The sequence below is a fragment of the Cheilinus undulatus genome, linkage group 3, assembly GCF_018320785.1.
Source record: "Cheilinus undulatus linkage group 3, ASM1832078v1, whole genome shotgun sequence".
NCBI lineage: Eukaryota > Metazoa > Chordata > Actinopteri > Labriformes > Labridae > Cheilinus > Cheilinus undulatus.
Window position 1 is genome coordinate 3605628 of NC_054867.1, and position 24872 is coordinate 3630499.

General features: G+C 39.3%; 1 protein-coding gene across 3 annotated transcripts in view; it reads right to left on the reverse strand.

The window, feature by feature from the left end:
• The window catches only part of LOC121507192 (CD276 antigen-like), a 56103-nt gene extending 31754 nt beyond the window's left edge, over positions 1-24349 (reverse strand). Inside the window, exons 1-4 of one of the 3 annotated variants that reach the window (XM_041783397.1) lie at positions 24171-24349; positions 17320-17643; positions 16218-16256; positions 11319-11594 (exon numbers count right to left, since the gene is read on the reverse strand). In XM_041783397.1, coding sequence (XP_041639331.1) covers positions 11319-11594; positions 16218-16256; positions 17320-17643; positions 24171-24255 — 724 coding nt within the window. In that variant the 5' untranslated portion in view covers positions 24256-24349. Of the gene's footprint in view, positions 1-11318; positions 11595-16217; positions 16257-17319; positions 17650-24170 lie in introns of all 3 variants that reach the window. The other 2 variants (XM_041783396.1, XM_041783398.1) reach the window with 2 other exon arrangements.
• Between the last annotated feature and the right edge of the window lie 523 nt (positions 24350-24872).

Genomic DNA, 24872 nt, shown 5'->3' on the forward strand with positions numbered 1-24872 from the left:
TGTATAGATTTTTAATAAACTCCCAAAATGTTGTGCCAAGTCATCATTCAGGGATTTGTGCTATCTTCCATTCACCTTGGATGCTGAAGATGGGAATGACATCAAACCCTAGTTAAATGTGTTTTATTTGCCACAAGCTCATAAATGTTAGTGATAGAGCAGAAAAACAACTGAACTTTGTTGAAACATGCCCACAAGGAAAAGTTTTTGAATTAAAAGATACACTTCAACGATACCTGATCAAAATATTCTCTCTTTAAAGCACTTCTCCTGAATGGATATTAAACAAGATAATACAGGGATGTGTCACACACTGCTGTTACAATAATCCACTAAAAAATAACGGAATGATAGCTGTTTTGTCGGCCATAGCCACTGATGCTGGTAAATATGTCTGAATATGTGTCTGTCTCCGCAAAACCAGCATCAGTCTTCTTTCCTGTAAAGCTTCACAAAAAAGTGTGTGCTCGCAAACTTTGTAAAAAAGTCAAAAGGTACAGCTTTAACGCTTTAATGCTCCCCTCACTGTGTTGTAGGCCTATCATCACACATACACCCAGGCGAGCAGAGACGCTGAGCTGATATGCAGTTATCTGGGTGAACAAAACAATTGGCCTTATTGGATTAAGCATCTAAAGATGAGGACAGTAACAGCACAGCATAAATAAAGATCAGCCTGCTGTCTGTGAGAGCTGATTGAAGTGTACTGCAGTTTTTATTATGCAAGAACTTTCCAGAGATCAGAAACAGTTTCCTCTTTGCACTGTTAAGCATAAAAAGGATGTGGTTGTTTTACTAAGTTTCCTTCAGTCAGAGAGGAAAAGAAGAACCTTAATCAGGGTGGTGTTTAAATGAACATGTCAGTGTTGCCTTTAAATTTAATGCACTGTCTGTTATTCTGAATGTTTAAGACGCAAAAGACTTGATGCAGCTCTAAAAGCAGAATGCTTATCGTATTCTGCTCTCAGAATCAACAGTTCTTTTTCTAATTGTGGATTGTGATCTCTGTTAACTTTATCTTGAAGTACTTTTATTTTACTTTCTAATTGTGACCTAACTTCTTGATTCTTTTTAGATTTAAAACCTGTATAGCTAATTATATGTCCTCTAAGGAATGCCTTAAATGCTTCCCATTTAGTTCATGCTTTTGTTTGTGTAGTATTAATTAAAAAAAAAAATCATCAATGTGTTTGCTTCAATATTTCACCAAGTCTTCATCTTGTAACCATTTATGCTGAAATTGCCACCTTGGAGAGTCTCTTTTAAGCTCAGCATCTCTATGGACCAAGCAGCAGGGAGCCTGATCCGAGATCACAATATTATCATAAGAGCAATCATATACTTTGGATTGCAATTTGGTAGAGAGGAGAAAAAAATCTATTCTATAGTAAGTTTGGTGAGTACCTAAATGACAAGAATAGGTTTTAGTATTTTGATTCCTTTCCCTCCATATATCCATTAACTTTAAGTCTCTCACAAATCTATGAATTGTACAAATCTATGAATTGTAGCTCTACAGCTAGTATGTGACTCATCTACTCCACTTGATCTGTCCAATTTTGGGTTTAACGCACAGTTAAAATCTCCCCCAATTATGTGAGAACCCTGAAGAGAAGAAAGAGTTAACAAAAAAAAGATCTGTCATGATCCAGGTTCTGATTTGTTATGTTTTTGAGATTCTCTAGTATTTTCCTGTGTTTATTCTGTATAGTTCAGTTTAGTTCTTGATCCCTCGTGTTTTCCTTGTTTGTTCTGTGATTTCCATGTTTCTAGTTTTACATTGTACTTAAGTTTTCTAGTTTGTATATTTCTGGTGTTTAGTTCTTAGGTGTTTCTTGTAGTCCTTGTGTTTCTGTGTATTTTGTGCCTTATGTTAGTTCAAGTTCTTGTCTAGTTTATTCCTTGTTTCATGTCTAGTTTTACTCCTCATGTTTCATGTTTAGTAATTCCCTGCTTCCTGTTAGTTTTACATTCCCTGTGTTTCATGTTTAGTTAATTTCTGTGTCTCATGTTTAGTTTTACTTGCTGTATTTCTTGTGTAGTTTATTCCCTGTGCTTCTTGTTTAGTTATTCCATGTTTAGAATTACTCCCTGTGTTTCATGTTCAGTTTTCCTCCATGTGTTTGAGTTTCCCTCCTTGTGTTTGGTTCTTTGTATCCTCCTGTGTTTCCTTGTTCAGCTTCTAGTGTTTAGTTTTGTCATTTAGTCCTCATGTGCTTCTTGTGTTAGGTTCCATGTTTCCTGTTTTATTTTGTAGTTACCTTCCCTTGTGTGTGATTCTAGTTTTGCTTCCTGCCTCAGTTTCCCTCCACTGTGATTACCTTCACCAGTTCCACCTGTGTCTGATTGTCCACACCTGTCCTCCGTTGTTAATCACTCCCTGTGCATTTAAGCTCTCTGTCTCCCTGTGTCTGTGTCGGTTCATTTGATGTCTTCCCCGTTGTTACTCCTGTTACTCCTCGGGCTTCTTTTGGATTTTGTTTAGTTGATTTTGATTCCTGGTTTTTTGTTCAAGTAAGTTCTTTCGTTTCATTAAATCCTCGTTTTATCTGCATTTGGGTCCTCCATTTTGAGTTTTTTGCCTGAACTCTGACAAGATCACCGTAAAAGTTACTGTCATCCAACATTACGTCTGTAAATATTTGTTAGATTTAGAAATTCAGAAAAAAGAGCGCCCTGGAGAATCAGATTCTTTCCTCTTTTGTCCTTAATAGTGTTTTTAATTTGAAAGGGAACTGACTCGTGTATTAGTGTCGTGACCCCTCTAGATTGGGATGAGAATGGTGCCGTATACACATTACCCCTCCATCTCCTCCTCACCCCCGTCATCAAGACGATGAGTTCCTGCAAAAACACTATTTTGGAATCCATCTCCTTTAATTTATTCATAACTTGTTTAACTTTTTGGAGGCGTTGCAGGCCCCTACAGTTCCATGTTATAAAATTAAGATCTACAACTTGAGACATAAGTACTGTATCGTGACCAGTGATGGGAATAACGGTGTTAAAATAAACAGTCTTACTAACGGTGTTATTTTTTTCAGTAACGGGCAATCTAACTAATTACTGTTTCCATCGTTACAACGCCATTACCGTTACAGAGAATTAAATGGGGTGTGTTATAAACTAAAGCTACTCATTGAAGCTCTTGTCATCCAACTTGGCTCTCAGCCACAGGAGCTGCAAAACTGTTTATTTTTTTCTTTGGTGTGGGAGGAGGGAGGGACGAGACAACTGCATAACTGAGGATGATTGGCTAAAGTAGAGTAAGCTTTCATGGTAAGCCAATCAGAGGCAGTGTTCAGTTTACACACAAACCACACACGCACACACCAAAACTATCAGAGGTAAGCTACAGTAATGGAGAGTCTGGAGGGAAAGTTGGCGTTTTCAAAGTGGAAGTACAGACACTACTTTATTCTCCTTGAGGTAAAAGGCAAGAACGTACATGTGAAGGGTAGATTATGTCCCGGAGTGAAGTGTTTGTCCACGTCCGTTGTACGCAACTCTAAGCTAATGAAGCATCTCTCAACGGCCCGCGCTTCTACAAAACTAGTGGCCAAAACCACTGTTGTTGTTGACACTGCTGATGATGATAGCAGTGTGGCTAACGTGAGCTCTGCTAACAAGGAAGAATACGGAGCCATGCTGTCCAAGCAGCTAAAGCTGGATTTTTCTGTTCCAGCTTCACAAAAACTTGTGACACAGACTGAACTGAATGGAAAAGTTCTGTTTAAGTACCTGTCTATGCAATTCTACTCTATGCCAGGGGTTCTCAACTTTTTCAGCCTGCGACCCCCAAAATAAAGATGCCAGAGACCGGGGACCCCCACTGTACTTGAAGGTGGTTGAACACAGCCATGCACATTCAGAGAATAGTCATGAGGAGACAAGGCTGCCCATTAGGGGGGAAATGGGAGAAATTTCTGGGGCCCAGCCAAACTGGGGGCCAGCAAAATCATGGTCCATTGTAAAGTTGTGGTATTTTATATTTATCCTGAATAATAACCACTCTAACCAAAGAAACAAATTTTGATTCATTTGTGTAGTAAGTAGCCCTCTTAAAAATGTAAATCCTTTTGTTGAAAACAGAATTCAAATACAATAAAAATAGCTAAAATTGGTTAATAATGGCAAGTCATGGTGGGAAAGGTGGTGCAATTGGATTTTAAAAGTAGCAGAAATGGTTAGAAATGCCAAAAATTGGATAAACATGGAAAAATAACCAAAAAAGGCAAAAAATTTACTAGTGGTAAAAGTGAATTCAAAAGTAGCTGAAATTGCGTTAAAGTGGAAAAAATAGGTGGAAATTTTGTGAAATGGGATGAAAATTGAGATAAACTGGCAAAAAAGGGTTAGCAAAGGCAGAAAAAGTCAGAAACTGGCATAAACGGGTATATCAAACTGGGAAATGTGGCTGAAAAAGTGGTAAAAGTTGCTCTATGCAACTGACTTGTGAAACCTGCTTAGAAAAAAATCCAAGTTCTTAGACGTATTTAAACTAAAAAAAAGGAATGCAATAGTTACTTTCCCTGGTAACTAGTTACTTCTATAGTGGAGTAATTCAGTTACTAACTCAGTTACTTTTTGGGAGAAGTAACTAGTAACTATAACTAATTACTTTTTTAAAGTTATGTGCCAACACTGATAGTGACTTGGCTATGAGGTTTCTTTGTGATATGAAACTATATTTTTTGGGCACAACAAAAACAGATGATAGAACATACATCCAACAGGTAGAACATAAACACTTCCCTTTACCCACATCCCACACTGGGTGTTCCCCAACCACCCCCAGTTCATCTCCTGTTATCGCTAAGGACCACTAGTGAGGATCGGTTGAACCACTTCCCTAAACTGCTAATCACTGCTGCTGCCATATTATGATCTTGTTTTAACTCCTGCTCACTTAATTACTAGCACAGAGCATTTAACTAAATGTATGTAATTAAAAAACACATGTATAAAACAAATGGCCTACTTAGCCTCCACTCTTAGTTTTGTAACATAAACATAACACCAACGCATAGCATTTAACTAAATGTATGCATTTAAAAGTAAACATCTTATATACATAAATAAACAAAAAATGTATCCAGCAAATGCCTACGTAGCATCCACCTTCAGTTTGATAACATGAACATCACCAAATTAACAAAAGTGCTACATAAAGTGTCAGTCATTTGTGTCCACTTGCCCTATGTCAGACCATCAGGTCACTCTACTGCTCTTTACTGCTCTTCATGGCTTGAGACTTCTTGGATGTTCTTGAGGAACACATTCATTTCTGCAGTTGTTTTGATTACATGTGTCTTACCCCTATAAGTCACCAAAAGTTTAGCAGGATAAGCCACTCCATGTCTAATGTTCATCTTTTGGAGCTCCTCTCAGATGGGATCAAACTTCCTCCTCTGCTGGAGCAGCCCTGTGGCCAAATCTGAATAGAAACGAACCTGCTGGTTGTTGTAGTGAATGTCCTTTTTGTCCCACGCAGCCTGGAGGACCGCCTGCTTATCTCTGTAGTTGAGAAAACGCATTATCAATGCTCTTAGGCGCGATGTGTTGTCCCTCTTCAGCCCGATCCTGTGCACTCTCTCCAGTACCTCCTCCCAGTGCCTCTCATATCCATCTCTCTAAGAAAGCGCACACATTGGTTCCCTCAGCTCCTTCTGGCATATAGACGAGTCTTAAGTTGTTCAAACGTGACCTGGCCTCCAAGTCCAAAAGTTTGTCCTCCATATCCTTGTTTTTAGTTTGCAACATGCACACTTTAGCCTGCAGGCCAAGCACCTCATCCTCGGTGCCAGATATACGATGTTACCCCTGTGAGACGCGTTCATTACATTCGCCCATCTCCTTTATCAGGTCTCGTATGGCCGCCGTCATGTTGTCGAGCTTCGTGGTGAAATCTGTTTTCATTGTAGCAATCTCATCTTTTACTGAGCTCAACATGGCCAACACCTGGTCAACCTTATCTCCCACAGACCCGCCCTCTTTGCCGACCACTGGCTCTCCGTCTGCAGGCTCTTTATCAGTGTCTAGCATAGCCATGCTATTGCTAGCTTTCGGAGCTTCACTGCCACGGAGATTGTAGTCGAATAGCTTCGTCTGCTTGGATGGCGGCTCATTCTTCCCCTTTTGTGTCTTGTTTGGGTTAGCGATATCATAATGCTTCTGTTTTACCGATATTGTGCGTGAGCAGTAGTTTTTTAGAAGTTATTTTAGAAGCAACAGCGAGGCAAAACACGTCCATCTGCGTGGGTGCTATAACCGGAAGTCTCTTTTCTTTGCCACTTTAACCAATTTTAGTCACTTTTCACTAGGGATGTTCCGATACCATTTTTCCCTTCCCGATATGATTCTAATACCAAGGTGTTGGGTATTGGCCGATACCGAGTACTGATCTGATACCAGCATGAACTTTCTAGACTGACTGTGCAGACTAATAAATGACTTTAGACCTATATTTGACTCAGAACATGGCTCAACAAATAGAATCATAATGTACAGCATCTCTGTGACCCTAAAGTTGTTTTCCTGCTGATTATTGGGTTTTACTGATCAATATTAAAATAACAATAATACAGGTTATTTAACTTTTGATAAACTGTCAATCCTTGTCATTTACAACAGCGCCGGTCTGGAAGGCATTTTAATGATCACATTCAGAGGAAAACTGTCACACAGACACCATTCCTTGCTGCTGCAGTGGGTCCTTTGCTTCTACTTCGCTGCTCTAAAAACGGTAACCCATGTATGACCTGCTTTCCAACAGCAAAGAAGAATTAATTTCCAGTTTATAGCGTTAACATTCAGCATGGCTAAACAAAGCAAAATCTAAAGTTAAACCAAATGGTATCGGATCCATGCATAAACTCGTGTACTCGCTAATACCAGTAACTGCATTTTAAGCGGTATCAGATGTACTGTATTTCCAATACTGGTATTGGAATTAGGGATGGGACCGATCTGATCCAATATTGGTATCAGGTCTGATATGGACGGAATTAATAGATCGGATATCTGACTGACGGCACCAATCCAAGTGACTGATCCAAATCCATCCTACAGTTTGCGGTAGACCATGAACGCACCACAGTCTAACACGAGACAGTCCGTGTGTAACTGAGCTAGTATTAGTTGGGGATGTTCTTAGCGGTATGATTACCTAGGAGATTAAATGTAAATCTATATTTAGAATAGTCAAAACTAGGTCTAAAGATGAGAGAACACAAAAAAGAGGGGGTGTGACGTTAGCATGGCTAGCACTGATAGCTAGTGCCGCCCGCCTTCGTTCCTCTTTGCAGATTAATATCGTGCTTTGATATTTGGCCTCTTTTCACTCTGGGTGAGTAGTCATACTTGAGCTTAACCCACGACAGCCCACAAACCACTTTATTACCATTTACTACTTTGGCAAACTGTCGTACAACGGTCTTCCTACTACAGCTTAGCTTAGCCACCGGCGAGCTCTCATTGTTTACACTGGGTGAAAGGTCAGAGAGGAAGGCTGCAGCCATTAACTGAAGCTACAGCTTTTCTGTCCTTACTAGTGTATTTCTACAACTTATACTACTAGTTACAACTGATTAAGAGACTCGAGGCAGACTTAAACTTCAACTTGCTGCCAGGCTGGTTTAATCACACAGTTGTGTGGTACCACATAAACGTAGTGTGTAACAGGCTATCGCCAACAGGTGGCAGCACTATCTCATGAACAGGAGGCAGTGACCCCCAATATACAACAACAGTCTCTAGTGGCGGGGGGTTCATTAAAGAGCATTACAGACAGGGATTTCAAGCCCGTGTTGATAAAAAGTGATATTTATTTTTTAGCAGTAGTTCAAATAAGTTTGTTTGGAATACATTTAAATTCAATTCATTTTTGTAATTTTTGTTTTGCTTTGTAATAAGAGGAGCTGGGTGGTTTACTACAGCTTCATGTAACCTCACACATTATACCAACAACAATAATAATTGTAAAAAAAAAAAATATATATATATATATATATATATATATATTTTTTTTTTTTTTTTTTTGCTTATTTGTCTCAGAGACCATCCAGCATCATGAAGTGCTTTAATGCAGACTCTTTCATTTTCAGTGAGCTTTGACATTTTACCATTTTGAACAGGAATGAGGGATTTCAAACTGAATTCACCCAAATTTGAGCTGGCTCACTGGGCTTCTCTGAGAAGTCAGAAATGAATCAAGCATAACATTCAATTCATTGCAGAAACATAAAAAATGATTTTGGTAATTACCAATAGGGCTGCAACAAACGCTGATTTCAATCATCGATGAATCGGATTATTATTTCCCTGATTAATCGATGAATCAGATGTTTCCGGGGGCGGGGTCCCTTATTTAAAAATTCAACATGGATATTCCAAAGCTGTCAAAATAATGTTAGAGTTTAAATGTCTTTATTCTAAAAACTAAAAAAAAATAATTTTTGAGTTCTGTTAAATTAAATAACTTGAACATTCCACAGAATAAACACCAAAAATATAATAAATTATTTTATAAATATTAAAATATTTTCTATGCTATTACTTTGCCTCCCTCCTTACAAACATACATAAACACTTAAAGATCATACTAATGGCAATAGCCTGATGATATGATTTGAATAAAAGACTCTTATAGTAGGATTCTGCTTTTATTACGTCCTCTTGCAATTATTTTATCCCAGAGAAGCCACAGGTCAGCCTCAGCCTCTTAAAGTTATTGATATTATGATGACTAAACATTTATCACTCACTTATTCAACAAGCTAATGTTAGTTTGTTGATGTTTGTTGACAGACCGACCCGAACTCACAGACGGACACACAAACTCTCTCTGTCACACAGACACACACACCCAACTATGGATAGCCATCCAGCTCAAGCTTTTCCTCCTCTCTCCTGTTTAAGCAAATATTTAGAACACAAAGTGAGGCAAATATCATGGATTACATGAACGCCTGACAGTCCAGCACGGTTGTTTTTATTCAGTCTGGTATACTAACACTGGATTATAATCAGAGAAGTACTAAACCAAGCCAAAGTAAAGTTTATCAGCCGTCTGCGTGTGACGTAAACAGCTCCGTGTCACTCCAAGTGACGCCATAATCGTGCGACACAACGAATCGACACACAAATTCGTTGCCAACTTTTTGAATCATCAATTTTTATCGATTTTATTGATTCATTATTGCAGCCCTAATTACCAATGCTGTTAATTTAGGGCAGCTGTGGCATAAACCTTACTTTGGTTAGGGTTAGGGTGGTCTAATAAATTTGTTAAGCACTGTATATCGGAATCAGTATCGGTATTGGCACATATTTATCAGCATCGGATCGGAACTGAAAAAAGTGGATCGGAGCATCCCTAGGAACAACCCTAATTACGACATAAATAATAGCGATTTTTCTGGTTAAGCACCCTGCTGTTTGGTGAACAAGGTTTGAACTTTATTTGTTCTACATTTTCATCATTAGAGAGCTACTTTTAAGTGCTAAATAGTAGTTTTGTTCAACTGTAGCACGTGTGTGGGCTAGCAAGTTTCTGCATTTCATGACTCCGATTAACGAATGTGCGTATTGCATTTGCAAATACAAGTGAAAATGTGCATAAACAAGGTCAAAATGCATTTCATATTGATTAAGATTTAAAAAGGGACAGTTACAATATTTTATTTTGAGTTGTTTATGTTTACCTGGTGCATTCTAATGTGAAATTTTCATGTACAAAAAGAGAAAGGTGAAATTCATGTTAGAATCAATAAGCTAATATTCGCTGTGAAGGATAAAATGGCATAATATTAAAGTCAAGTTTTATACATCTGAAATTTTATAAGAGCTAAAATGATCAATTTTTCAGTGCACATGTGTAGTAATATTTTGTTTTGTTTTGATTTTTTACTTCTTACAGTGTTTTCAGCACAGAATGGTTTAGGAACTATCATAAAAATTAAAAATGACTGAAACATCAGTTTGAGAGCCAGACCATCCTTCAGTAAGGGGTTGCTTACAGGTAGGCTGGCTGCATTTTAGTTTAATTTCTTGTAGATTACAGAGAAGAGTCACAAGCTTAAACTTCCTATCAACCTATCAGCTCCTCTCTCTGTCACCCAGGCTCGCCCGCTCCTCCTCTCTCTTTCCTCTGGTTGTTTTCACAGACAGCAGGTTAGACTCATGTGAACGCGCATGCAGGTGAACGCACACTGGGTGCTGCATGAACACTGATCAGTTATGAGGGGTTTTCTCACACAAAAACAACAAATATTACGGAATAAAATAGTCTTCAGCAAAAAAAAGTTCTAGCCCTCCTCTCTCATCCTCGAGTCCTGAAGCTCGAGTCCAAGTTCAAGTCTGAGCCCGAGTCATCAGCACCTGGGTCCAAGTCAAGTCACGAGTCCTCCAAATCAGATCTCGTGACTCGAGTCCCACAAGACTGATGGATACTGGTCTCAGTGTCTGATTTGAAAACTTCTTCTGGGCTCCAGCAGATGAACCTAGTGCCTTTTCATACTTTCTGCCAAAGTATTGATCATAGTCCAAAAATTTTCATCATCCTCCTCTGAAACACAGAAAAACTCCCACACTAGTCAAGCAAAGCCTGGTTTAGACAAGTAAAGCTATGTTGATGCTGTGCTCTATTTACCTTGGATGTTGAAACTGGGAATGATGTCACACCCTAGTTGAATGTGTTCCATTTGCTACAAACTTGTAACTGGAGGTACTGGGGGTTACTCAGACTTATGTCTGAAGTCGGTATTATGAGTTCAGGACGCATTTTTGATGATGTTAACCTGGTGTTGGTACCAGATGTGTCTGGGCTGACAGATGTGTCCAGGACCTCTACATGGATTAGCCACGTCTCTTTCATTCTCTACTAGTTGCCCCTGTTCCTGTTTCTACTGGTACTGGTACAACCAAAACTTTAGACTATCAAAGAGGAGACTGGGGTGGTGGAGTAGCAGCAGATCGAGGTGATCAGTGTTGGTGTAGCATTGATCTGTAACAAGGTAGTCTTATTTAAATGTACTGCCTTGGTGAGAGAATGAGCTGTTGAGAATAATTCATTCAGCAGGCAGACAGCTGATTCCAGCAGGGTATATGACTTCATGTCCTGCATGAACTAACTTTATTTATCAAAGTGTCAAAGTTTCATGCATTAACTTTTTCAGTCACTTTGAAACATAAAAAAATGTGGAAATGTGACTTTATCTTATTTACCTCGTTTAAGGTAAATTAGCATGATTTTAGTCTTTACATAGAAAAAAGTTCTAGAAATTATCTTCACATTAAATCAATATGAAGAGTCTTACCATTGATGGCCACTTTCAGTGGAGAGGAAACCTGATGACAAATGTCCTCCTGAGTAATAACACAGCGGTAGGTGTCAGACTTGGTCACAGTAGCATTGAGGACGATGTCGTAGCTGCCATCTTCTCTTTTGTGTGTTGTATTTGTAGCAGAGAGGCTGTGATTAGAGCTGTTCCTCCACTCTATTTTAAGGTCATTACAAACTCCACGAACCTTACACTGGAGCTCTGCCTTGTTGTTTGTTTCATCAAGTGTGATATATGGCTCTGGACATGCACCTGTCAACAGAAAACAAGAACATATTAATTTAGACCATTTACAACATTAGAAATATAATAATGTAATTGTTTTGTTTATCACATATCTGCATGTATACTACATGTGCATTAAGAGATAAAAAAGAGGAAGAGACAGGAACAAAAAATCCTAATAAGGCTCAATTAAAGATCCTGGTGTTTTTCACAGGGACATGTTAAAAAGACTCCACAAAGTACCAATCAACAACCCTGCTCATCATAACACAAATACTAGATGTAACAGTATTTCCTTTTGTTATTAGGACACTCAGACTTCACCAACTAGACGGACTGAATAACTTGACCTGTTGAGACTTTTCACTTCAGTGTACCCAGGATAAAGCAGCATTTCCCATCTGTCCCCCATCACCTAGACCATGCTGCTCCACCATAGTCTTAATTTGACCTTCATCGTCTAATTTGCCTCACCAACATAACAATGCAGTAAAGCTCATCAGTCTACTCTGCAGTGAACCCATGTGTGCATGTAAGCCTTGATGCGTATACAGTGAACAACTCCAGAGTGGTAAGCGCTCTACAGTTGTGTGAACTGTCATAGTGAGTCAATTGTACAGTTCTATGTGCTGAGCTCTTTTTATTGATGAGCCAGTTTCATACACTGTGTGTATGTGTGTGTGTGGAGATTATATATATAGGCAGTGGAGGACGGTTCAGGCTTCCATGAAGTCCATTAATCCCTAATAATTGGACACCTCTTTGGGCATTAACCCTTACATATATTACACACACACATATGTGAGTAAGTGTATATAAATTTAAAGTACAAACTTATTCTTCATAAATATGTTTAACTGTTCATTTTCAAACTTCAAATTTGTGTTTTAAAGACTGAAATTTTAGGTCTGAACTAGGGCTGAACAATTTGGGAAAATGCAATTATTTTTTCCCAACATTGTAATTGCAGTTTGCAATTAATATTTAAGTTCCTCATCTTATGTATTTCTCAACAAACAAGCAGTAAATCATTCTATATTTTTATGAACACAATATTTGGTAGATTCAACAAAGGCATATCTAAATGAAAACAGATCTAAATGTGATTATTTTGACTCATTACATTCAATATGAATTGTTGTATTGAAGGGAAGGATGATCTGATGTCTCTGTCAGGGTATCTGCAGGTTTCAGCAAGTCAAATTTAAGACTTTTTAAGACCTTTTTAATGCCACCTTGAATGAAATTTAAGACCAAAAACACTATAAATATAGGCGATGGTTGGGGGATCCCACTGTATTACAACCCAAGCATAGCATGTGTGTCACTCGGGACCGTTGTCTGCGGCGCTGGCCCAGGGGCAGAGACGCAAAACTGTGATATGGCTGGGGTCTGTTTGTGGCTCCTGGCAGTGGTTTTGTGCTTTTCGCACTGCATGTGGCTTTCGAGAGCCTTAACCCCCATGGTGCCGAGCTTGAAGGTCCTTTTGCACGGAATGCATCTGGCCTCGTCTGGGTTGGCAACAGACAAGAGCCAACTTCGAAAACGGACGTCGTCCAGCCAACTCTCAATAAATTTGCACTTACCCATAATCGCAGACTAGCTAGCAAGCATGCAGATAACCATTTATATCAGCAGCTAGTAAGAAACTAGCCTCTCTATATCTCGAAAAGTCCTGCGAGAATTATGTTAGACCTGCCAACCTTGGCAAAATATTTTGAGTACCACTTGAGTCGAGTGGCATTTCTCACAGATTTTTGCAACTCCTTTGCTTTGCACACAGTAATTTCCCCATTCACTGTCTGAATTGCTTCACGAACTGGAACACATACATATACATAGCACTGGTGCTACAGAGGTTGACAATCTTGTAGCACAGAACAAATATTTTTTTTGTATTTATTAAGCATTTATTTGACATGGACACACAGTAACACTGATGCTGTGACATTTACTCATACACAGGTCCCAGATGCACCGCTGTAAGTGTTTATAGTAAAGTGCTAATTTTCAACACCTGTCCATGGGAGGCTCTTAAAGTTAAAACCTGTAGCACAATATATAAAATATTTCTTACATGGTTACCAACATGTAACCAAAATATATGTTCAGTAAGTGAAAGTACTTGAAAAACAGCCTAAATTAGAGCCCTACATTAATGTCTAACAAAGCTAACAGCCAATCATTGTTAAGGATTTTGGGGTGCAGCATAGAATAGAGACGCTGATGGTCCATCTCCACATTCAGACACAAAACAAGAGCAACCTGCAGGAAGCTGACTAACTTTATAGAAGTGTTGGTGCTTGAAGACAATTACAACAATATGATTTGGAAATCACACTTTGAGATGGATCAGACAGAGGAGAAAATGAGCTCCATTCATGCTGTTATTTGCTGCTGTAATCCTTTTATCATTCTTTTTTTTTACTTTAGGCAGGACCAACAGACAGCTGAAGTTTTTTCTGTGTTCATCCTATTTACTTAAACTTTAGTGTGTTCTAGAGACTGAAGTATGTTTCTGTGTTCACCCTTTACCTGAGTTTCAAGGACTGAAGTGTTAGGTCTATGCATTTTTATATTGGTATTGATATTGGCTAAATCTAATTTGCCAATATCTCCATATTGTATAAACCTCAATATTGTTAAGCCTAGTCAAACTAAGAAAAACAGTGAAGTACAAGTTTTATGTTCTTATGTGGGCCTTTTTAATGGATTTCTTGCAGGCCAATTCATAAGGACCAAGGGCCACAGTTGGCCCACAGGCCATAGTTTGGACACCCCTTACATATTTACTAATACTCAGAGTAATAGGAAAATATTTGTAACATTATTAGAAGTTCATTAAACACTGCTAGAGTTTGGATATTGTACTATCACACTGAGTCTGATGTTTATAGAGCTGATCTCTCTAACAGTGTAATCATAACATCAGCACTATTGGAGTTTAATTGTAAATAAAACAAAAAATCTATCACCAAATCGTGTCTTTACCCTAACGATACACACAAAGTTTATGCAGTGTGCTCCTGTCTCTCTCTCTCAGACACTGCTGTCTGTCTGTCCGTGTCATATCAGACCTGTATGCTATAATCAGACTCCTATTAGCTTGTTAACCAAACAGCAGCAGCTACAATATTAGTGAAGAGAAAATGCATCGTTTAATACACTAATCTTTAATCAGAAGTTAGCGCAGACTGAGCGCTCTGTCCTCTCACTGACAGCCAACACACCGTGACGTATGAGCTCGTGCAGGTCACTTTCTCATCATCGTATCAGCTGCGGCGCGTGGCCGCTCAGTCTCCAGACACAGAGGATTATGCATGACGAGAGGAAATAAAAATTAAAGGATTGGGCATGAATTTCAAATCTTAAATCAAAGTGAAGTTTCTGTGGCAACAGGTAAAACTGCGCGCCTGGCAAGCGCACCTCTCTCACCTCCAAGGGGAGGGAGGCAGAGGGCAGGAAGGAGGGGGAGCGGGGATATAACGGTTCAGCAGACTCGTTATTCTCCGCTACTCTGCATAATTAGTTTAAACTGCTTCACCAGGCTGCTGCATCTGCTGTCAGACATGAGTACGATGGTGCACATTTCCCTCAGAACTCACATGTCCGCAGCTTTTTGCGTCGTTTAGAGAGACAAAGTCGTACCAGCGTATTTTCAGGTCAAATTGCGTCTGGGTGGGGCGAGTGAGAGTGAGAGAGCGGTAGCCACTCTGTCCTGTGCGTTCTGACTACGGTCGGGGTGCCGGAGCAGGAAAGGTTTAAAAATAAGATTTAAAAAGATAAAAAAAAAACCAAAAAAAAAAAAAAACCTTTAAATAGTCCTGCCCCGAAAATGAGTAATGAATTTCAGACCAGCATATAACATTTTTAATGAATTTAAGACCTTTTAAGGCCTTAATTTTTAGATACATGAATTTAAGACTTTTTAAGACTTTTTAAGGATGCGCGGACATCCTGTCTGTATGTCTGTCAAGCATCAAAACAAGGTAAGTACTTTTTTTTTTGAAGTTGTTCTTGAAGATAAATTTACTCTTGAATGTTTGCATGACGTGTCAAGCATAACATCTCTGCCTCAAAAACTGTATTAAACTGGTATTTTGACACACAGTTCAGATAAAAAAAATATTGCACCTGCTGTGATTTGAAAATTGCAGTGAGAAATAGTGTGATTTTATCTAAATTTCTATTAAATGCCCAGCTTTAGTCTAAATACATTTAAATACTTGCTGAAAAGGATTTTAAAATATCTGCAAAAATCCAATATTGTGCATTCCTTACATCCATCTTTGCTAGGTGAAGTACAAAACTTTATCTGCCTGTATCTACAGCAATATTTCTCAGTTTCTTACCAATGTAAATAATTTATCATTAATCAGTCTACTAATTTTATAATTACTTACGTGTTATTTTTGTATTTACTATTAGCTATTATTATGCTATATTTTTGTCCTATAGATGTATCAAATATATAATTTATAAGTACACTGCTTTGGCAATGCAAACACATTTTCCAAGCCAATAGAGCTCATACAATTGTAACTGAATTATTCAGGACTGAATCAATTTCCCATAATAATAGTAATCAGAAAGTTATATGTGTGTGTGTGTGTGGGGGGGTGTGTGTGTGTGCACACCATCAGGACTCACCTGGTTTCTTCTCTGCTGTTCGGTCCTTTAAGATACACTCTGGGAAGAAAATCAAAACACTGAAAAAGATTAGATTGTTTTATGATATTATTAACATGATACACAGATATCACTGCCATATAAATGAGAATTAGAACCAGTTTTATGAAATAAATACAAAACATTCATGTTTCTGATTTAAAAACATTTTTAGCTGGCAGTAAATTCACAACCAGTCTTTTCTGCTCTGATCCTGGAGATTAAACTCAAAAACATTTAATGGCCTCTTTATAATTCTATTGTGAGACATTTTTAAAACACCCCTAACTCTGAGTGATAAGAAACCTGGAAGAGTCTCCTCCAATCAAATAATCAGGATAGAAATGGATTCAGCTTCACTAACTGTTAGTTGTTTGATAAAACTAATCATAATTGTCTCTTATTGACCTTTTTTCTTTTTTTAAGGTATTTTTGATTATATTCCTCTGTAAAATAAGAACTGGATACCACACATTTATCTCTCTTAATCTATTTAAAGCCAGCTGCACAAAGACTAGAAGTAAGACAACAGAGCTGGCTCTGCTTTGCCTCAGGGTAATACCAGTCGGCTACAAGCCTAAGAACTCATTGAATTACATGTTTTACAATATTTATTTAAAATTAAAACAGAAAAAAATATTGCCTTTAAAAGTAGTAATAGTTAAAGTAGTAAATAATAACAGAATCTGAAAAATATGTATAAATATATATAAAATGTCTTTTCATTGTTTAAACCAATCTAAGATTCAAATGTTTGAAATTATATGAGGTCCACATAGCTAGTAAATTTCTGCCATATTAGTCATGTGATCGCTGATTTAGAGTATTTGGATTATGAGAAGTGACCAAAGCCTACAGTGGACATGCTTCCATGTATTTTGATTGATAAGTTTTTCAGAAATATATCAAGTAATTTTCAGATGTTGTTTTTTCAAGATCTTGACTTAATTATCAAGATAAGATCAGATATTCCTTTATTTGCCCCACAAGGGGAAATTCCATTATAATCACCTGTGGCTTTAAAACCAGCCAGAAGCAACCTGTGTGTCTTAAACTCTAAAAAGCATCTGATGACAAAACTTACCTACAAGAAGCTGAATGTGGAACGTCTGACTCTGACTCTGACGTGGGAAAATACAGGTGTAGTTTCCCCTATCAGCCAACTTTGCCTTTGTGATCTTTATGGAGGCATTACCGTTCTTCAGTTCATCTTGAAAATGTGAGACTCGACCTTCAAACTGTTTATCTTGACCTGAAAAACCGTGGCCATAATAGTGGCCACTGTCGTACATAAACACCTCAATGTTCAGGTCTTTCTTCCAGCCAAATAGCTTTGACTCAAGGTTCTCGTCCTTGGAGCTGAGGGAACATGGCAAAACAACGTCTCTGTCTTCTTCCACTTTCAGCACTGTTTCTGAAATACAAACACATGGATGGATCAGTTTGTTTGCATGCAAAGGCACTTAAACAGTCACATGAAAGCAGACCCCTGCAGAGACCTTTAGATGGGTAGGTGCTCAAAGTTAAAAAGGGGCATTATCAATGATGAGTCAAGTAATCAATAAGTCTATCCAAAAACAATTAATGCAAACTAATGGTGATAAAGTATCTGTTGAAGTCCTATGGAGAATTTTTCAGTCATTTTCAAAACCAAAACTTTACACAGTGCCTATAGATAGAAAGATAGATAATTTTTTAAGGTATTCATTCTCTGGGATGTTTTACCTGTTTTTGTTTTAAAAATCAATCATGGTAAAATAATTTGGCTTTTTGACAAAAACAACAACAACAACAACAAAAACTGTAATATCAAAGTGAAAACAGGTAATGCCAATTCAATATAAATCTGTAATGTAAAATAAGTGACTGAATAAATATTCAGCCCCTTTAAAGAGATTTATCTTATTCAACAGAGGTCCAGACGATTGGTGCTAGTGGTCTCACAGTTAGTGAAATAGGGATCAGCTGAGGTCAGGGAATGTGTCTCAAGTGGTTGTAGAATGAAGGCACCTGTGTCTGAAAGGTCCGGTCACTGGTTAATCAGTATTTCTGGCTACCATTACACCATGAAAACAAAAGAACACTCCAAGCATATCAGTGAAAATGTAATTGAAAGTTCTGAGTCAGAGGATGGCTACAGAAACATCTCCTTGGCTCTGAACATCCCCCAGAGTTCAGTTAAATCCATCATGAAGAAATGAAGGAATATGTCACATGTGTAAATCTGCCTAGATCAGACCGTCCTCACAAACTGAGTGAACGTGCAAGAAGGAGACTAGTGAGAGAGGACACCTGGGGTCCATATGAATAGTCCTTTTAGCTTAGGAAGAATCCTAACAGAGTGAAATAGTGATGGGTCATGAGCAAAAGCTGCGGCTCTGAGAGCCGATGCTTTGTAGTGAATCAGAAGAGCTGGCTCGCATAGAGTGAGAGCCGGCTCCCAGTTTTTTCCTTTCACAGCTTAGCTCTCACAGTGTTCAGCCCCAGCTCTGGTCAGAACCTTGCATGGCGGCATGGCAGCCATGCGGCCAATCACATGTGAGGATAAAGGATTATACCAATATGTGAAAACACAGAGGGGGGTGTCGCTACCCGATCCGTCCCGGATACCCGACTTGTACTGCGCATGTGCAAACACTCGTCTACTTCTGCTCAGCATTAGTTCTAACCTTAACCAGTGGAAATTAAAATGCTAAACCTAACCTAAAGCCGAGCGGATGTAAAGGCGTGTTTGCACATGCGCCATTTACCATTATTTTTTGCAAAGCCTCATTACTGTTCTCTGATTGAGGAACCAGTGGGCCTCAGTGCTGTTCTCTGAATGAACCAGTGGGCCTCAGTGCTGTTCTCTGAATGAAGAACCAGTGGGCCTCAGTACTGTTCTCTGAATGAGGAACCAGTGGGCCTCAGTGCTGTTCTCTGAATGAAGAACCAGTGGGCCTCAGTACAGTTCTCTGAATGAGGAACCAGTGGGCCTCAGTACTGTTCTCTGAAAGAACCAGTGGGCCTCAGTGCTGTTCTCTGAATGAGGAACCAGTGGGCCTCAGTACTGTTCTCTGAATGAGGAACCAGTGGGCCTCAGTGCTGTTCTCTGAATGAACCAGTGGGCCTCAGTGCTGTTCTCTGAATGAGGAACCAGTGGGCCTCAGTGCTGTTCTCTGAATGAACCAGTGGGCCTCAGTGCTGTTCTCTGAATGAGGAACCAGTGGGCCTCAGTGCTGTTCTCTGAATGAACCAGTGGGCCTCAGTGCTGTTCTCTGAATGAGGAACCAGTGGGCCTCAGTGCTGTTCTCTGAATGAGGAACCAGTGGGCCTCAGTGCTGTTCTCTGAATGAACCAGTGGGCCTCAGTGCTGTTCTCTGAAAGAACCAGTGGGCCTCAGTACAGTTCTCTGAATGAGGAACCAGTGGGCCTCAGTACTGTTCTCTGAATGAGGAACCAGTGGGCCTCAGTACTGTTCTCTGAAAGAACCAGTGGGCCTCAGTGCTGTTCTCTGAAAGAACCAGTGGGCCTCAGTACTGTTCTCTGAATGAGGAACCAGTGGGCCTCAGTGCTGTTCTCTAAAATATAGGGCTACAAAAGATCCTAAATAAAGAGCCGTTTGGGAGTCGAAAGAGCCGGCTCTTTTTTGGGAGCCAAGCCAAAAGAGCCGGCTCTTTGAAAAGAGCCGAACTTCTCATCACTAGAGTGAAATGACCTGGAAGTATTTGAGTGTCAGCCATTATAAAGGCTGTTTGAATTCTCTAAATGATAATGAAAGGAGCTTCATTACTAATTATCTCTTTTAGCCTAGCAAAATCTGGACCATCCATGAAGTTTGTTGCTGAAAAAACACAAGAAGAAAATAACATTCGGATTTTTGTATGTCTAAAAACCCCTCTGCCCATTCTGAGCAGGGCTGAAACACTCCAACCAACCTCTCTGAGCCATTATCCACACACGGAGAAAACTGTGAACAGAGGTGAATGGTGACTCATCCAGGAGGTCTCAGAAGAACCCAGAACAACATCCGAAGACCTGCAGGCCTCACTGACTCAGTTAAGGTCAGAGTTCATGATTCAACAATCAGAAAGAGACTGGGCAACAATGGCATCATGGGAGAGTTCCAAGACCAAAACCACTGCTGAGCAACAAGAACACAAAGGCTCGTCTCACATTTGACTAAAAACATCCTGATGATCCCCAAGACTTTTGGGAAAATACTGACCAGACAAAAGCTGAACTTTCTGGAAGGTGTGCGTCCCGTTCCATCTGGAGTCAAACTAACACAGCATTTCATCAGGAGAACATCAGACCAACAGTCAGACATGGTGGTGGTAGTGTGATGGTCTGGACCAGGACCTGGACCACTAGAACCATGAATTCTTCTCTCTAGCAGAAAATGCGATGTCTGGAGATACACGATATCATCAGCCTGATATCAGAATCAGCAGATATCAAAATTTCTGCCCATTTTTACATCTGATATTTTTCTGTGAATATCAGCATATATTGATTGTAAAAAGCCTGTAAATGGATCAAACATCCAAGAAGGTGAATACCTTTCATAGACACTGTACATGTGCCAAGGAGATCTCTTGAGTAATATTGCTGATCAGGTCAGGGACAAAAATACTGTGTATGCAATCTTTGAATAAATGCCAATGTAAAAAACAGGATTAAAAATCTTTACACTTTCATTCATGCACATCCATACAGCCAATAAGTCAGACAACCAGTGCTTAATTTATAAATGTTCAGGTCCCGGAACGCAGACCGGGTGTTGTTCCGGCGGTAAGGCAGAGACAAAAAAGTCATGGAATACATCAAAAAACGAAAAAATCAGTGCCATGTGTAAAAACGGGCCAAGAAGATCGTGTGACTGCAAACAACCTATTAACCTAAATGATTAAAAAAAATCAGCTGCAGAAAAGCACGTACAATCACCCATTGACGGAGACCGTCTCTCTCCCTCACTCACTCTCTCTGAGCGGCAGCTGTCAGTCAAATCTGCCGTGTTTCAGCACCAAGGACAGCTCATTTAGCCTCTCTCAGCATAAACATTACTAAACTTTCACAACACACAGCTTATTCTGTTGAAATAATTATTTATGAAATTGTACCTGTCACTTCATTTAGTATTTAGTAGATATTACTGTTATCCAATCAGAGCTTGTCTGCTAAAACTAAACTTTTCTATCAGCTGATCATGGATGACCCTCTGTCTCTCATCTTAGTGCCTTTTCATTCAAAGATCTGTGGACTGCTTCCACAGTTCACAGCACACAAGCCTACGTTATATCTATGCCAAAACAGACAGTAGAAAGGCTGAAACTACAGCCCTGCACTGCTCACGTCAGAATTCACACACTTCAGGCGTCACTGAATGATCTGCTGACAGCTTATTTTATCTCGTAATAACGCTATAAATGCATCCAAAAATAATGATAGCAAAAATAAAGAGCTAGCGTTAAGGCATGGTGGCCAAATTTATAATTATAACTTGGTCTTACCTTAATATAGCAATATGTGACACTGTGACACGGATGAACAGCTGCCTTTTTCCCTATGGGCTGTCCCGTTTGTCCTGCTGTGATTCAGGTACCCAGTGATAGCAGCCTGCTAGCGGGTGTTGCTAACTCTTCATCTCAGCTCTCAGCTGCCTGTACAGGTGACAGTAACTCAGTGTCTGCAGGTGCATCAGCTGTTGTTTCAGTGACTGCTGCTGATGACTCCTGAGACGCAGCTGTTTTTATCTTTTACCTTCATAAATGTTCGGTTGTCCATTTTGTTAGCTGAAATTAACTCTCGCTGCTAGTGTTAACTTTGAAAACAGTAGTGGTGGGCGTATCGATCCTAAAGTATCGATATATCGATATTTACAAAGTACTCATTTGGTATCGAGTACTTTTTAAAAGTATCGATATTAAATGGGTACTTTAAAAAACGTCTAACCATGCACCCCATCTGTTTGTTTGCAGTCGCTCTCGTCTGTCTGTTGGGCCAAAGGTCCGCTACTGCACAGTTTTCCGTGTCACGTGACTTTGGCGACCAATCAGATAGAGCAAACGCACACATACACACTCAAGGCACACACACACGGTTATTCAGAGGCCTCATGTCTGTATCAAACTGGAGAGAATGGCAGAAATAAACTGCTGCAGCTTTGTGAAATAACTTTCCACAAAAATGCAAAGCTGAGTCAGCATTTCCAGTGTCTAATAAGTTTTTATCTCAAAGTTATAAAAAAACTGATGCATGAAGAGGATGTGAGATTCATGACAAATCTGCACCGCTCACTTTCCGAAGAAAGACATTGATGGTGTTTTTCATTGAGCCAAAGCCACAGCTAGTGCCGTTAGTCATAAAAACCAGGAACGAAAGAAGTTCTGTAGCTGACTCTGATACATTTGCGATTAATTTTAATTGACTTTGAGAGTTTACTTCTAAATGTGTTCCTCTTTATTACTGTTTACCAGTTTTTCTTCTATAATTTGACTGCGTTTTCCAAAGTTTAAAACGTTTTTTGCAGCATTTTCTCAAACCACACATTGAATAGTCCACGGATTAATGAACTAATTTAAACAGTCTAACCATTAGGTACACTGGGAAAACAAAAAAGATAAAATCAAGTCCCATATTACAAAAAACATATAAGTTAAAATCCTGCTTTGAAATATGTTTTACCCCAAATACTTAGTTGATAGTTAAAGATAACTCGTTAAAGAATCAGTTCTATTTATTAAGACTGATAAATAAATGATAGATTATGTTTTTTGAGTTTTTATTGGCCTTATTCATATCAATTTAATAATTATGTATACCGTTGCTTTTATAGGTAAAAAGTATCGTATCGAGTATCGGTATCGCTGATACTGGTCCTGTATTTACTTGGTATTGGATCGATATTAAATTTTGCAGTATCGCCCACCACTAGAAAACAGCGCCTGACTGTCTGTGATTGGTCGGTTGTTTACCGATATGCTTTTGCGCACAAGTCAGGATGTGATAGGCTACGTGGATATGACGCTTTTTTTTGTTTAGCCTGCCTACCCATAGGCTACAACATACAGTCACACACAGTCAGTACTCCTCTACACACTAGACGTTATGTTTACACACTCACTGGCAGAAATGTATCATGTACCCGCCTCCCCTGGAGGTGCTGGATCCAATAAAATAAGTGCCGGTCATGATCTGAGAGGCGCCGGATCTTGTTCCGCCGGGATCCGGCCCAAATTAAGCCCTGCAGACAACAGTGTGAATTAAGTTGAGCAGTGAAGGTGAAATTCATATTTTGACATTATGAACCCAAAGTGAACACTTCCGGTGCTCTTGTCCTTTATCATCAGCTCCTTTCTTTTAAGTCTTTCTGCTTCTAGTTCAACTTTTAGTTTTTGTGTCTGTGACCTGTTTAATGTATTAAGCCTCTAAGTTACCATAGCGCTCTCTCAATCCAAAATAATTTCAAAATTAGTTATTATTATTATCTTAAATTGTTCTTGTTTTTCCTTAAATTAGGACAAAAACAAACACTGAATCCTGTAAAACCTTATTTTAAATCTTATTTTCTTCCTGAATCTGTCAAACACGCACAGATCTTTGATTTCCTGGGTCAATCAGAGTCCAAAGTCTCAGTCTCTGCATACATCATCAGGTTGTTTCCTGTAAATGGTGAACAGTGAGTCTGCAACTCATCACTGAGCTGTTTTCCTGCGACAGGATTGGACGACGCCCTGCTACGCACATGCACGCGTGCGCGGGCACAGACCCGCACCTGCATTAGTGATCGATGATCATTAAAACCCTCTTTATAACAGAATGATGTTTATGATTGATCCGGAGATGTGATGATTTCAATCAAAAGGCTCCAGACGCCTTCTGCATCCTCTCCTTCCTCTGATTTTTCTACATGATTCATCAGAAACTAGTGAGCAATAACGGCAGACTTCTTACCGTCAGCAGCAGATGAGATCAGAGTCTGGATGAGGAGGAGAGAGAGGAGGAAGAGGAGCGCCATGGTTCTCTGGTCATGAAGCATCACTGCGGACAGACTTCACCTCTCTGTGGGTACAGCCCTGACTTTAAGGACGTTTCTGACACTCCCACAGACCTGATTGGTCTGTTATTCACTACTTTCGGTTTCATCTCCGAAAAGCTTCCAGGAACTGCAACGACCACATGACAGAGGATGAAACCCTTCAAAATAAAAGCCTCCTCTTTATACCTCTAGAACTGTGGACAGAAAGGGCCACACAGCTTCAGAATAAAAGAAGAGAGCACTCCTCTGTTTGTGAATCAAAGATGGACTCAGGATGTTTAAGAGGCTTTTGCTGCATGCAGTCAGACACCAGAGATGTCATTCATTTACTGTGAAACCCTGGTTAATATTGAACCTTTTTATTATGTGATTGGACCAACTTCACCTCTACAATATACAGAGTAATGATGAACTATTAAACCATAGATTTAATATGAGAGGATGTCAGCATGAATGAACTTTATATCATTGCACTTGATTTCATTTCTCTCCACTATTGGACACCTTTACCAGCTTTTATCTTCACTATGAAAAACAAACTTTAGGATCTTTGAAGATGATGTGGAGGAAAACTCCCCTTGGGGGGCAGGTAGTGATTTCTGCATAGAGAAACTACA